Source organism: Enhydra lutris, unplaced genomic scaffold (genome assembly GCF_002288905.1).
Source record: "Enhydra lutris kenyoni isolate GAN:26980312 unplaced genomic scaffold, ASM228890v2 scaffoldscaffold58, whole genome shotgun sequence".
Classification (NCBI taxonomy): Eukaryota; Metazoa; Chordata; class Mammalia; order Carnivora; family Mustelidae; genus Enhydra; species Enhydra lutris.
Window position 1 is genome coordinate 14,098,618 of NW_019154142.1, and position 16,778 is coordinate 14,115,395.

Genomic DNA, 16,778 nt, shown 5'->3' on the forward strand with positions numbered 1-16,778 from the left:
TATAACACCCAGTGCTCATCACGCACGTGCTCTCCTCAGTACCCATCACCCTGTTCCCTCTCCCCCCATTTCTAACCAGATGTTCTGTCACCTCCCTCCTCCAGTTCATACCACCAGTTCTTTGTAAGTGCGGCACCTTAAACTCACCATCCTTTCTGGCCTCCCTCCCTGTCTGTTCTCTGGCATTAGAACCATTACCTGCACTCAGCATGCCTTCACTGACTTACCTGGGTTTAATCAGTGATCTCTCTCTATTATTCCCACAGTTTTTAGAAAGTGCTGCTATTAATAGGACACATCATAATGTTTATTGTCATTATTACGCATAGACTCTAAGCTCCTGCTCTGTTGGCACCGTGGCTGCCATTAAGAGCTTAGCAGATAGTTGGTGAACAAATTAAATCAGTGTTATCAGCAGTGCTCAGAAACAAAATGAGAGTATTACACTACACCAATGAACACAAAATGTGGCTCAATACATTTTTTGAGTAGTTTGTAATTTTTTCCAAAGTTTTGGCTGTTATTCCCTGCAATCAAACTTTCTGTTATGAATATAAAATTATTTTAATATAAGGTGCTTAATGATAATTTGTTAAGCCAATTTGAAAACTTTTCCTGTGTGATGATAGAATAATTAGTTGTATTTGTTTCTCAGAAATTCATCTGTTTTACTGATATGCTCAACTATATGTTGCTATGATATAGCAAAAGGAATACTATATAAAAGGTGAAGAATTATGGACTAAGTAAGCAATTTATAATTAGGGAAGGAAAATGCTGATTTTATAAATGAGTCTTCAAGAATTTTTTTAAAAGGCTTATGGAGAAATACGTGAGTGCCTGAGTCAGTTAGGCATCTGACTTTTGATTTCTGCTCAGGTCATGATCTCCAGGTTGTGAGATTGAGCCTTGCATCGTGCTCCATGGTAGGCATGGAGCCTGCTTAAGATTCTCTCTCTCCCTTTGCCTCTGCCCCTCCCCACCTCTAAAGTAAATAAATAATTAATTAATTAAAAAATAAATTTTTTAATTGTTCTTGGAAATATTTTTTTGAAGATTTTATTTATTCATCTGACAGAGATACAGCAAAAGAGGGAACACAAGCAGGGGAGTGGGAAAGGGAGAAGCAGGATTCCCACCGAGCAGAGAGCCCGATATGGGGCTCAATTCCAGGATCCTGGGATCATGACCTGAGCCGAAGGTAGACACTTAACGACTGAGCCACCAAGGCGCCCCGGAAATAATTTTTCATTGAATGTATTGTAACACATAGTTTCCAATGTTTCTGTCATGCAGTTGTCATGCATTTTAAATTTAAATTTGTAAAACACTAGAAATATTTTACTTACTTATTTTGGACTTTTATGTGTTTAGTTTTAGCACCTGAAGTTATAAATTGGTAAAATTTAGACTAAAATCTAAGCCATGTATGTCACTTACCTTGTTACATTTTTAGAAAAAAAAAAAAAAAAAAAAGCCATTTAACTAATAGGATTTTCCAGTTGAGAAAATCTACTAAAATCACATTTTTAATTAGATTATTCCTGATGCCAGATTTAGGCAAGTTTTCTTTCATTTTATCTTCCTTTTAGACTATGTGTTGTGTTTAAACTATGTTTAGACTATGTGTTGTTGGGGGTGGGGGGAGTTCTGTTTTGTTGTAAATGTTTCATACTCTGTATTTATTAAAACTTATTTCAAACTCTGTAAAAAACCAAATGGTTTGAATTTACATCAGATATTAAATAATATAACCCATGTAGGTGGAATCCACACAGAGTATGATAAGGATTCTTGGGCTCTCTGCAACCTTACCCAACTACTTGGATGTTGCTACATTTTTACACGTTAATCCCTGTATTGGACTTTTCTACTTTGATGGCCGTTTTCGACCAGTTCCTCTTGGACAGACATTTCTGGGAGTTAAAAGTTCAAATAAGGTAAATATTTTTTTGATAATTTACTTTTCTAAAACTGTTTTTGTTGATGTATTGTTTAATATTTAATGTATTTGGGATTTCTCCAAAAGACCTAATCTGTAGGATTACAAATTGAATGTTTTAGACGAAGTTAAGCACACTTCCTTAACTAGATGTAGTAGAAAAATTCCTTCCAAAAGTTGCTTGTAGTTTGCATTGCTATCATCAATGTAGATTTTGTATTCTTAGCTGAGAATACAAGTTATATATAAAGTTATATGTTTCAAAAAGTTATTTTGATATGATTAAAGGCTGGTATAAAATAATAAAAGACTCATTAAACCAATAATATACATTTTGATATGATATCCATCTAAAATAAATAGTACGTTTTATGCAATTGAAAAATAATTCCTAGTGCAACTATTAATGGAGGTGTTCTATTTCACTTGCAAATATTTTGAATTACCATATTAACTATATATATGTAGCATATGTTAAATTCTTTATAGTGCTTTTAAAAGTTTGTTTATAGTATTACTGTGTACCATTTACACTATTAGGGTGCTTATTTTAGACTTTTATAATATTGTGAAAGAATATTTTACCTAGCTCAAAATTTATGCATTTAATATTCTGTTTAATGACACTTTTTTTTTCTGTAGAAGAAATAGGTTTAAGAGAAGATTCATACGCCTTATGACCTCTTCATAAAAGAAAATAAGATGGAATCATGTGTTATTATGTCAGCCTTGGTCTTTAATGTTTGCATTACTTGTCTAAAGAGAATTTTATTAGTAAAGTACAGTCATTTTACCGTACACTATTACAAATAAAATACTCAGCTAGGAAATATCAGAAGTGACTGTGTCACTACAACAGTGTCTATGCTCCATCTACATTGCATCAAAGTAAGGTTATCTATATAGCTGTAGAGAGCCGTTTCAGACCTATGGACAAAAGGATAGTTCATGATATGATAATAGTTCTACTGTATATATTTTATCATTAATTGTTCCAAGTGCTTTTCAGTATCGCTTTTTTTTCTTAATATATATTTGATTATTTAGTACATTTTAATGTACCATTAGGTCAGGTGTAGAGCTGATTTTTTATAGCTTTAGATTGTTCTTTCAGCTTTATAATTTAAGTGATAGTAGGTGCTTATCACAGAAAGATACTATACAGAGAAGAAAAAATTTTCAGATGCTTTTCAACCATTTTAAACGTTTTTTTAATTCTATCCTACAAAGTGGTAAATTACTTAAAGCTAATGAAATTCAAAGTATTTGCACCATAATATGTCAAAATTGTAATCATAAAAAGAATGGCATCTGGTGATTAAACCATAATTATTTTGAAAGTTTAGAAGTTTGACCATATTAGAAAGACACTTTTACATATCTTACATACTGTAAATAGTAAATTAATTATATGTACTAATTATAGATACAGATCTTTTTGTCGTACTAAAAGGTATTATTTTTACACTCAGTGAAATATACAATTGGTAACCATTAAGCATTTCCCCATGGTGTTGTTTAATATATTTACTAACCAGATATTAATTTGTCATCTTGTATAAAAGGAAATCCTGGTAGGTTTCTAAGAGTTTCATTCAGAAACACATGATATGATTCAGTTATCATGGAAGAACATAGGAAGATTGTGTGCCTGACACCTCTAATCTGAAATAATGGCTTTGGCTGGCATTCAGACTGCACTGAAAAAATGATTGTGAACAGAAGTTGGTTTTGAATCATTAATGGGGAGTAAATTATCTTCTGATTCTCTCATTTTACTTAGTCACCACAAATCATAAGAGGAACAGAATGATAAAACGTTTGCTTTATTAAAGCAAATAATCTAAATCATAGTCATTTCAGATGTGTATGACATTTTCATCCCCTCTACACTCTTAACAAATGTTAAATAGGGAGATATAGGCTGGATTACATGCCTTCTCCTTTGGATTAACTATCTTACCTTTTTGGTTGGAAGTTTTCCTCATCATTAGGGAAAATGAGACCCTTTCTTAACTCATAAATTGGTATTAAATTTTCATTTAATCTGAGAAATGTTTCTGTAGAAAAATATCTACCCCTTTCCATATATATTACAGAAACAGTATGTTTCCTTCAATTTCAGCTTTATATACCATGGCATTCTACTAGTAATGCTCTGGCAATTTTGAGAATTCCAGAGGAAAGCTCTATAGTTTACAGAATGAAATAGAAGAAAAACAGCCTGAAGAGTGGGCTTTCCTGGGGAAAGCAGAGAAAAGAACTTTAAAATTATTCTAAAATACCTACAACTAGTATATTATCCTTAAAATTGTCTTTTAAAAACTTGGCATACTTAGAAAGTCAGTACTCTGCAAGTATTATATGAGGTATTTTATTTGTACTTTTAAACTATATTGTGTTTATTTCTTATTAGGTTGTTACATGCTACATGTTTATATTGCATTTGTTGCTTCTGCATTCTAGTTAATCTGAAAGGGAAAAAATGCCTTAAAATCTGTAGTTTTTTTGGTAGTTAGAAAGTTTATAACTGCTTCATTTTATATTATTTGTTTTTAAAAAAACTTAAGGTACAGCAATTGAATAATATGGATGAAGTATGCTATGAAAGTGTTTTGAAGCAAGTAAAGGCTGGGCACCAGGTACGGTTACTTTCTTTTATCCTGTTTTTAGAGAATACTAAGTGCTTAACATTATTAATTTTTATGCTCTTAAAATTTTTCTTGAATTCTGAGATAATGACTGAGTTTTTAGTTCTTAATAATTTTTTGGTTCAGTGGTTAGCCATGTAAGTCATAGAATATTAATAGATATCATCCCAATATTGATAGGTCATGCTATCTTGTTTGCCAATTTATTCAGTAGATAAGACAGAAAAGAATTTCATCCTTTACACTTCTTGTTTTTTTTTAATCTTTTTAAAAAGCACCAATCTTCCTTCATGCCTCAAAAGTTTAATTTATATTTTTATGCAATGTAAAAATTTGAAATGTATTATTCTTACTATTTTCATGAAGTAGTATCAACTGAAATATATAGAATGTTTTTATATTGTCTTACTGTGCTTGGAAGCTAAGCACGTTTACTTTTAAACTCCATTGTTCAAAATGCTCGAATTAAGATTGTTAGAGAAAAAGTGGAATGATAATAATTGCTTACATAAAATTTAGTCATTGCCCAATTGTATATGGGTCTTTGGATCATTTTATTTTATTATAGAATTTTTTTTGTTACTAACCTTTTATGGCACATAAAATTAAATGCTTTCTGGTCCTTTGGTTTTTAAATTTGTTTAAAGAGCAGTGAAATCCTTTTTTTCCAGACTAAATCTTGTTTCAAGCCCCAGTATATAAACAAATCAAAGATGAATTAAACTTGAAGGCATGGAACACTGCCCATTGAGAATCTTTGATGCATTGTGCCCCTTTAAGAAATAGTTTTAAAGTCAGGTTTCTAACTAATTTCAAGAAAATGTCCTTAGGTTTAAGAATAACTTTTAGGGAAAAGACATCATAATTAAATTATACAATATTAGTGACTTACCTTTCCTAATGATTAGTAAATGTCTGAAACTGCTAGAGTTATATTTATTTTCACTGAATTCTGTACCTGCCAATGAGGCAGGTACTGTTGTCATCATCTGACAGATGAAGAAAATGAGGAGTTGTACAAAATAAAGTAACATGTTTCTATCATTTTACTAGTCCAGTTGTAAATTTAGTCCATGTGAGTATGGAGTCTCCACTAACCATTGTGTCATTATCACTTTCTGTGCCTTTATTTTATATCAGTGTATTTTTTTGATTCTCATTAGGAAACTGCTTTATGAATTGCATTATTTATTATGTACAAATAATGAAATGGTAAAGGCCAATATTCTCTCTTTAATCAAAAATATTTCCAAACTCCAACTACTTATTCTTAGTCAGGAGCCAGGACACTTCTTGTAATGGGCCACAAAGTAAGTAATTTGGGCTTTGCGGGCTTGATGTTTTTTGTTGTAGCTACTCAGTTATGCTATTGTAGCATGAAAGCAGATAGGGAGAGTATATGAACAATTGGGCACAAAAGTGTTTCAATAAAACTTTATTTACAAAAACTAGCAGCAACTGCATGTGGCTTTTTTTCCAACCTTTGTTCTAGATTTCCTCACAAAATTTATTTGTAGTGAATGTCTGATGATCCTAAAATGTTATCTAGGGAAACTTTTGACAGCATTTCAATGAAAATCCTAAAAGAAAGAAATATCCTGTATAGCCACCAGTATTTATGCCTTCTTTATAAAAGAACAGGACAAATTTGTACTACAGAAAATTTAAGCTATATTATTAGCTAAGGAATGTAGCTGTGGAATCCATAACATCTGTTTGTATATACTATATTAAAAATATTAAATAAATATTTAAATGTTTTCTCCATTAAATTAAAAAAAAATAGTTACTCTTTTTTAGAGCAGTTTTGGGTTCACAGCAAAATTGAATGGAAAGTAGAGCACGTTCTCATACAATGGCTGCCCCCACATATGCGCAGCTTCCCCCAACTGTCAACATTCTGCACAAGAGTGGTACATTTATTTCAATCAGGGAACCTATATTGACATGTCGGTATCACCTATGGTGTCCATAGTTTACCTTAGGATTCACTCTTGATGTTCATTCTGTAGGTTTGGACAAATGTATAATGATATGCTTCCACCATTATAATGTTGTACAGAATAATTTCATTGTCCTAAAAACCCTCTGTGTTCAGCCTATTCATCATTCCTTCCCATTTACCGCTGGAAACCGTTGACCTTTTAAGTCTTTTTAATCTTTCTGTAGTTTTGCCTTTTCTAGAATATCATACAGTTTGTAGCCTTTTTAGATCGACTTTTTTCACAATACCTACTTGAGGTTTTTCCATGTCTTTTCATGACTTCATAACTTACTCTTTTTAGTACTGAATAATACTCCGCTGTCTGGATATACTATTATTTATTTACACACTGAATGATACCTTGATTGCTGCCAGGTTTTGGCACTTATGAATAAAGCTGCTGTAAATGTCTATGTACAGGTTTTGTGTGGACTTAGGTTTATGGCTTCTTTGGATAAATAACAAGGAGTGTGGTTGATGGATCATATGGTGAGTTTTATAAGAAACCGCCATACTATCTTCCAAACTTGTATAGCATTTGGCATCCCCACCATCAATGAATAAGAATTCCTATTGCTCCATAGCCTCACTAGCATTTGGTGATGTCAGTATTTTGGCCATCTGAGAGGTGTGTATTAGTATCTCGTTCTTGTAATTTGCATTTCCCTAATGACAAGTAATGTTGAACATTTTCATATGCTTATTTTCCATCTGTCTATAATCTTTGCTGAAGTGTCTGCCTAGGTCTTTGGCCATTTTAAAATCAGATTGTTCATTTTCTTATTGTTAGTTTTCAGAGTTCTTTGTATACGTTGGATAAAAGTCTTTTATCAGATGTGTCTTTTGTAAGTATTTTCTCCCATTCTGTGACTTGGCTTCTCATTTTTTCATCAGTGTCTTTTACAGAGCGGTTTTTAAGTTTAGTGGAATCTAGCTCATCAGTTATCTCATGGATCATGCCTTTGGTGGTATATCAAAAAAAGTCATCACCATACCTAAAGTCACCCAGATTTTCACCTAAGTTATCTTCTAGGAGTTTTATAGTTTCATATTTATATTTAGACCTATGATTGGTTTTGCGTTAAATTCTGGGAAGAGTATAATGTCCACGTCTAGATTTATTTATTTCTGCCTGTGGACGTCCAGTTGTTCCAGCACCATTTGTTGAGAAAACGATCTTTGCTCCATTTTATCACCTTTGCTCATTTCTCAAAGATTATCTGGTTGTATTTATGGCTTATTTCAGGGTTCCTTACTCTTTTCCATTTGTTTAGCTATTCTTTAGCCTATACTAGAGTGTTTTGATTACTGTATCTATATAGTGAAGTCAGGTAGTACTGTCTCTCCAACTTTGTTCTTCAACATTGTGTTGGCTATTCTGGGTCTCTATTTAAGTATGAACTGTGAGCAAACGTTCTTTTTTTCCATAATTTTAAATTGTGATGGGATTTCTTCTGTCACTGGAGAATTATTTTCTAATTTATGATAAATTTCATTATAAATGCTAACCTTTAAAAATTTTTTATCTCTTTTAAGATAATGGAAATTAAATTTTAAGTACTTTGCTATGTATGGAATATATAGATAAGTTATATTTGACTCTAGTCAGGAAAACACTTACTACTCCTTTTGTAATTGAATAACCTTGAAAATGTTATAAAAATATTTAAAACACCAGTGGTGGGAATGTTAGTGTTGCTTCTAGAATTAAAAAAAAAATTAAGATAGTCATTTTTCTTCCAGTTGTAGTTAGCACTTAATAACCAGAAAAGTAGATATTTGTTTCATTACTTTGGAATACAAGATTGCTTCTAATAGAAATAAATCACCTTTTTTAGGATTAAAAAAGGTGTTTTTATGAATTTTTTCTGGGTGAGACTGATAAATACATATATCCATGTATAAACATACATATAAATGTACATATTTATAAATACTAATAAAAGTAAATGGCTTAATAATGTCATTATTGCCAGGACTGTAACTATTTTGGAGCCTTAGGAACTACAGGTCCCTCATCTTTGTAACAGTATTTGCCTTTATCATGCTGTTTATAATTGTTCTTTAAGTATATTTGTTATATTGCTCCCACCATTTTTTTCCATTACATTACAAAACCTTACATTATAATATGTAATATTTCTTTAAAAAATAAAATGCACCCTATTCCTAAATGTTGGAGAGAATAATAGTTGTATTTTCCATTGTAAGTAAGTAAAAATCCAACGAAATGTTGTAACTTAAAGGATCCTAGGAAGATTATTTCCTCTTCCTCTTCTAGCATAGTTCTTTCACTGTTACAGAGACTAACATGTCCCTGTAGGAATCGTGATTCATAAAGTGCTGGCTGGGGGTGGTTTGGTCAGTATAGACGAGATCTTACCGCCATTCCTTTCATTCTTAGTGTGAAGTTGTTTAGTACATTACTTTTCAGAAAGAAAACTGCCAGAGGGCAGGCACTTGCAGCTATAAATTCTAAAAGGACAAGTTGGGATGGAGGGCTGGGTTCACAACACTGATTTCTGTTTAGAAGGGACAGACTTGGATGGGATACCCCAGAGAAGGTTTCGTGCTGCTCCACAGGATGAGGAACCTTGGAATAGAGAGTGAGCAAAGCTGAGGCAGAAGTTGGTTACAAGCATGACCTCCCTAACGTTTGTGTGCATGTCATGGCATCCACAATTGCCAGCCTTTGACGGACATGGCCTCCAACCTCTCTTCCCCTGTCTGGCTAAAATGCACTGGGGGTGATTGTGTAGAGTATGATTGCAATTTGAGAGCCCATGGAAACACTTAGGCATCAGGATTTGTGTCCAGATCTGTGACTTTTTCCAAACAAGAATTAGAGCAGGACAATTATGGCCCTTCTCGGGCTGGTCAGGCTCCTTATGAAGCCAAACTTGGGCTGCAGGTCTCATAATTTCTATTTTTGATTAGTGATGATGTTTATATTCTATAAGAGACATAATTGTAGAACTTCCTTAAGTTCTGTAGAAATACCCATGCATTTCTTTTACCTTTTTTAATTATAAAAATAAAATAACAACACTAAGGAAAATTTTTATAGTTCCACTGTTATTTTATCATTTTAACATTAGTATTGTAATTTTTATATACATCCCACTACTCACTTTTTATCGAATTGCACATGTAGCTTTTAATTTTGTTCACTGAAACTTTATTATTAGTTGTAATCCATTACTAGATTATACTGTATATACAGTTTTATAATCACTGTTTTCTTTAATGAATACTGAACAGTTTTCATTGTTTCTGCATGGTTCTAACAGCTTTAATGTCTGGAAAAAGAGGGAGTTTTGATTCAGTTTGTAAGTTTCAGATACCATGTGAGTCTCTTTGGACTTTTAATCTTCCCAAACATTCTGATATAAGCATTATGGTCTCCTTTTGTTAAAGAGAAAGTGAAACTACAACATATTAAGCCCCTTCCCGAGCTAGTACATACAGCTAGTAAAGGTTTGCACCAGGACTGAAACACAAGTTTCTGTGTTGATAAAGCCCACGGCATCTTCAGAACTTTACGCTGATCCTTTGCTGTTAAGCTGACATTAGCTGTTCCTCTCTTACTGGTTATTCCTACATTAGCTAGGGTTTTCAGTGTTTGCAATTTTCTGTTATTAAAAATAGTGCTACTGTAGTGACCATCTTTCTGCCTGTTATTTTTTCTGTTGAAACATTTACTCGGGATAAATTTCCTGAAATGGAATTATGGCACAAATGGCCACATTTTGTGGGCTTGCCGCATGATCCTATGATACATTCTGAATGGATTATATCATTTTGTGGTCATAGCAAACCTATGTAGGATTTTAGAAACTTAATGCCATGTTTTTCTGAAAAGTTTATCAGTGTAATGTGATGTAAGATTATAATATAATGTGTTTGCTATTTTAAATTTGTTTCATAATTTTAAAGCATATAAGAAAATGGTATCATTCCAGTGAACTTTTTTCTTTATTAGCAGCTATTACTTTTAAATCATGATTACAAAAACAATTTTGCATACCATATTGTTCATGCTTTCCATCGGGTGTACACCCACTTTCGATTAGAAAAACGTATTCTTCCCTGTGATTTTGCTTCATGACTGTGACCATGTGGTCTTTGACCTCCATAATTGTATTTTTTTTTTTTTAAGAGAGGGAGAAATAGAAATGAAAGGGAGGGTAGAGGGAGAGGGAGAAAGAGAATCATAGGCAGACTCCATGCCCATTCCAGAGCCCAGTTTGGGGCTCGATCTCACAACCCTGAGATCTTGACCTGAACTGAAATCAAGAGTTGGGTGCTTAACTGACTGAGCCACCCAGACACCCCTATTTGCATTTTTAAAGTGTAGCTTAAGTATAATTAAGGTGCCTGCATGGCTTTGTTGGTTAAGTGACTGCCTTCGGCTCAGGTCATGATCCCAGAGTCCTGGGATCAAGTCCCTCATCTGGCTCCCAGCTCCATGGGGAGTCTGCTTCTCCCTCTGACCTTCTCCTCTCTTATGTTCTCTCTCTCTGTCTCACTTTCTCTCTCTCAAATAAATAAAATCTCTAAAATATATATATAATTAATATAAAAGAGATTGAGGGGAAGAAAAGAATTTGAACAAATTGGAAGGGGAGGTAAACCATGAGAGACTATGGACTCTGAAAAACAATCTGAGGGGTTTGAAGGGGCGGGGGGGTGGGAGGTTGGGGGAACCAGGTGGTGGGTATTGGAGTGGGCACGGATTGCATGGAGCACTGGGTGTGGTGCAAAAACAATGAATACTATTACGCTGAAAATAATTAAAAAAAAATAAAAAAAATTTAACTTGTGGACATACCAAAGAGCAAAAATTAGGGGGATAAATCACTACTAATTCTCCCATCCAGAGTTCTTGCTGGTGTGTGTCCTTTCATGTTCTTTTTTTTTTTTTTTTTTAATGCATTTTATTCCTTTAACTTCCTTTTTTTCTCAGTTAACTTCTTTCGTTTCTCTATTATATTTTGTCTATCCAAAAATATGACAGAACCTTAAATAGAAATAATAACATTAAAGTATAAATAAACACTTATATCAAAGATGTCCTATTTAAAAATTCAACCAGTGTGTTCTATGTAATATTGTCCTTTTAGGTTTTGTGCTCCAGTAGGACAGGTCCTACAAAATAAGATCGGGTTACAAGAAAATATTATTCATTAAGTTCCTAGTGTAGTGTATCTTATGTATGGGGTCTCTGTGGTAACTACAATTTGATTGTGACAAATGGCCTCATCTTCAAAGATTTAGCATCTTTAGTGAGATAAGGATGATGGGAAATATGAAATGCATCAAGACTATGACTTACTGGTTGATATTTCCTTCTGATTTCTCTAGTATTAACAAATGCCTAGGCCAGCACCTTCAGATTATAAGTACTGAGTTGTCAAGGCAGTCTTATATTAATATAATCATCTCAAGAGCTCTTTCGCAACATAATTTGAAAGCAGAGCTCCATCTTTTCATTTCTTTATTACCTATATTATGTGTGTAATTTTGGGAAAGTCGCCCAAAACTAAAATCTTTTCTTGTTTCAGTCTTTTCAAAGGGATCATTCTAAGTCTTCTAGTTGCAAGTTGTTCTGCCAAGTATGATTTGGCCTATAAATTCATTTAACTTAATGTGTGGCAGCTTCTACTGTGGTCTTTGTAGTATGTCCAGACTGAATTTGCAAGGAAGATACTTAGAAAGGAAGGCTATTATACATTTTGATTTTGGAAGCTGAGGTAGATACCTATTTCAACAAGGCTAACAATCTTTGAATTAATCCATCACAGAAAAATTCCTACTTCACAGTTCTCCTTGATTACTGAGGCTTATGTGGAAGTTTGTTTTCAGGGGTTTAGGACTACCCGCTGCCGCCCCCCGCCCAGCCTTGCTGGAATATTTTTTCCCTTTTTTCTCTCCTTAGAGACATACCTTCACTAAGGTATGGTCCTCTACTTTTATTAGAAGTTTACCAAAGAACTTCCCAATAGATTAAAGTTTCTGAGTTGTGTTTTTTCTTTTTTTTTTTTTTTTAAAGATTTTATTTATTTATTTGAGAGAGAGACAGTGAGAGAGAGCATGAGCAAGGAGAAGGTCAGAGGGAAAAGCAGACTCCCCATGGAGCTGGGAGCCCGATGTGGGACTCGATCCCGGGACCCCGGGATCATGACCTGAGCTGAAGGCAGTCGTCCAACCAACTGAGCCACCCAGGCGTCCCTGAGTTGTGTTTTTTCCCCCTCATAATTGAAGTTGACTATAATGTTAACTCAGTTACTGTCTGTCTTCGCATAAGGTTCCAAGTAATAAATGTCAACAAATGAATTTGTATCCATCTGTCAGAAAATGAAAAGTATATAATTCAACAGTCTTTTCACCTTATTATCTAAAAAACTGTCACCCAAATTAACTCTTCGTTTATACTATTCTGCCTGGTCAGGTGACTGAAAGATCTAACTAATAAATGCTTCATTCTGGAGACTCTTTAAATGTTTTGTTTTACAGCAAATTATATATGTGTTTGTGTGTATATATGTGTAGAGAGACCGTTGCTTACAGAATTCAGTTATAGTTATAACTGTGTTACTGCTTTGCTATTAAATAGCCAACTACATATTCAGTAAATGTGCTTTTCCTTGTTATTAAGAGAACATAAGTTATTTCTTATGGGGCTGTGTACCTAACAAACTTCAGCTTTATTTTGTTGCCTTTAAATATATCTTAGCAGTTTATATACAGCAGTTAGAAACTGTAAGTAAGTGTATTCTACTCGAGGAAAATCAATTAAATTTTCCCCACTACTACCTCATGCACCTTTTCCCTGCCAACTAGTTAAAAAATCCTTCCAGTGACTATTCCTTGATTTTGTTTGTTTTCTTGCCTTGAAGTTGTTTAGTATTTTGGATTTTCTCCCTAATTGTGGTTTCCCTAAATACTTTAATCAGAGCAGCTACTTTTCAGACCATTAATTAATAAGACTGACATAAGTGTCCTTTCAAAAAAATGAAAAATATAGCTCTCAAGCAAGTGAATAGTTCTTATGATAAAAATTAACACTTTCCTTCTAAATACACAAATGAATTTCTTCTGTTTCTCTCCATTTAGATTAAATTAGAATAAAACAAATTTCATGTTCAAAAGACATGCTGACAGTCTCTGGTCATACTATTCCATGGGTTTCAGTATACTAATCATCGAAACTTACTGTGCTCGTGTACTTAATAGATTTTATGTGCAGCTTTGCCTTCAAAGTATTAAAAACAGTAGGAGGCAGTTGTGTTCCACTCAAGCATGTGTGATGACAGATGGAGAAAATCTTTTCATGTTGACTTTTCAACAGTCATACTCTGCAAGACTTCAAGTCTTCTTGGCTATTGGGAAATTAAAAGTTGGCGATTCAGCCTTTAATTTTGATCCATCTGCTCAAACTAATGAGACGTCTCATTTGTAAGCTTCTCTTTGTGTTACCAAATGCAAGTACAGCTTTATCATTCCTGTTAATAATTCCCCTCCTCCTGTGTAACTTGCAGAATGGGAAAATAATTGATGCCTTAACCCTACTGAGATTTTTCTTGTTATACAAACTTTGTTACAGTGATAGAAAAAGAAATTAGAAACTGTCTCAGAGATTATGGCATAAGTGAGTTAACTTGTTCTGTTTTTACATTTTCAAAAAGCTAGCATCCTTATTTAATATCTTACTCAAAATCTAACAGTTTCAGGAATAAAAGGCTTTTGCAGTATTAAAGAGGGAAAAAAGTTAACTTCAATCTTGGAGTAATATGTAATATCAGGTCTTCCTTATTCAGATATGTCCTTGTTTTCTCTTTCTTCATTGTATATAACTTTTTAGTAGATATTTCTGTTTGTAATAAGAAACCACCCTGAAATCTGAGGGTTTTGAAGGGGCGGGGGGTGGGAGGTTGGGGGAACCAGGTGGTGGGTATTGGGGAGGGCACGGATTGCATGGAGCACTGGGTGTGGTGCAAAAACAAAGAATACTGTTACACTGAAAATAAATTAAAAAAAAAAATCAGGAAAAAAAAAAAAAGAAAGAAACCACCCTGAAAATTGACTACTAAATATGCATAAATTTAACTTCTGACTATTTGAGGGGAATTATTTTTGTTTCTTATCATTGCTTCTTAGTTTCTATAAAAATAATTATGAACAACTGAAACAAGTTTTACTATGCTAACTTTAATAATGGAACTTTCCTTGGCCTTTTTACCTAAAAATGTTTTCTTCCGCCAGATATAATCATCTCTAATTCTCAGTACCCATGTTCTCTCATATCAAATTTGTTTAACATACCCTTTATTTGTGAATTATTTGAGTGCTGCCTTCTTTATTTCCTCCTGCCAAATTGAGACATATTCCCAAAATAATATAAAAGCAAGATTCTTAAGGAGGAGACATTTTAAAAACTATGAGCGCAAGAATTAAAGATATTCCCCTTCATCTTTGGCATTAAAGACAATACTATTAAAGGAATATTTCAGGAGCTTTTTCATATTTTTTTAAGATTTTATTTATTTGGAAAGAGTATGTGTGCAAGTTGTGAGGGGAAAGAGGGAGAGAGAGAATCTTTTTTTTTTTTTTTAAAGATTTTATTTATTTATTTGACAGAGAGAGATCACAAGTAGGCAGAGAGGCAGGTAGAGAGAGAGAGAGAGAGAGAGAGAGGAGGAGGCAGGCTCCCCGCTAAGCAGAGACCCCGATGCAGGGCTCGATCCCAGGCCCCTGGGATCATGACCTGAGCCGAAGGCAGAGGCTTTAACCCACTGAGCCACCCAGGTGCCCTGGGAGAGAGAGAATCTTAAGCAGACTTCCTGTTGAGCACAGAGCCCCATGCAGGGCTCAGTGTATGACCCTGAGATCGTGACCTGAGCCAAAACCAAGAGTCAGAAATTTAACTAACTGAGCCACCCAGGTACCCCCAGTTCAGGATTTTTTTAACTACAAGAAAACCTACAAGAAGCATTCATGAAATCTCTACTTCTGGGTTTGGACATACTACATTTCAGATACCCAAGAGGAGAGGCTAGGCAGGATAATATGGGTCTAGAGCTCAAAAAAGAGGTCTGGGTTGTTAACATAAATATAAGAGTTCTTTCTTTTTTTTTTTTTTTTTTTTTTTAAGATTTTATTTATTTATTTGACAGACAGAGATCACAAGTAGGCAGAGAGACAGGTGGAGAGAGAGAAGGAAGCAGGCTCCCTGCTGAGCAGAGAGCCCAATGCAGGGCTCCATCCCAGGACCCTGGGCTCATGACCTGAGCCGAAGGCAGAGGCTTTAACCCACTGAGCCACCCAGGTGCCCCATAAATATAAGAGTTATTTCTGTAAGGGCCATAAATGGAATAGGATGAAATAAGAGAAAGTTCTAAATTTAGAAAAGGTTTGGGAACAAACCAGGTAGAGAAAGAAAAGGCTATAAAGAAAGTAAGAGGATGGCCAAAGAGAAACAAGGAAAATTTTATATCATTAGAGCCAGGAAAAAAAAAAAAAGATACAAAGAGAAATTAGCATTTGAACCTACTTCCACTTCTATAATTTCTTGAAATCCCTCAATTTTATTCTCAGCTGTGAGCTACTGCCATCAGAAAATTTTGCCTTTAAAGAAAAACTTTTATTAAGAATGTATCAAGCTCTGCTTTACCTTAATATTTAGTTAAAACTACCTTTGGCTTTGGATTCTGGAAGGCTGAACAGCAGAATGCCTAGGCCAACATAATTTTATATATTCCTAAAGTAGTCATGGCTAATATATAGTATTGTGATCACAGGATCAGCCTAGCAGCTGATAGTGCTAAGAAATAAGGGCTCCTGATCCATAATGTCCAATTTTAAAATTTTAGCTCCTAAATTTGTAATTTTAACTGATGAATTGTTATTATATTATACCACTGTCATAGAAAGAATTATATCAGACAGTGATATAATATAATGAAAATTTATCAGTTATACTTATTAACTTAGGAGTTAAAATTTGAGCCATGCCTACTTTAAGAACATCTGAAATGTAATATGTCCAGACCCAATTCATAAAATATTCACCCTTAGCCAATGGTGTTCCATCCTTATTTCTTGGATAAGTAAATGGCGTAACTATAGATTTAGTTTCATAAGTCAGAAACCTAAAAGTTGTCCTTGTCAACTAACTCTCCCTTGTTCTCCCTCCTAATCC

The 16,778-nt window shown here is 33.9% G+C and overlaps 1 protein-coding gene across 1 annotated transcript in view; it reads left to right on the top strand.

Moving 5' to 3' along the window:
* LOC111158253 (activating signal cointegrator 1 complex subunit 3) overlaps window positions 1-16,778 on the top strand; it is a 362,572-nt gene that overhangs the window by 138,022 nt on the left and 207,772 nt on the right. Inside the window, exons 12-13 of the mRNA XM_022520163.1 lie at window positions 1,764-1,940; window positions 4,513-4,584. Of these exons, the coding sequence (XP_022375871.1) occupies window positions 1,764-1,940; window positions 4,513-4,584 (249 nt within the window). The remainder of the gene's footprint in view (window positions 1-1,763; window positions 1,941-4,512; window positions 4,585-16,778) is intronic.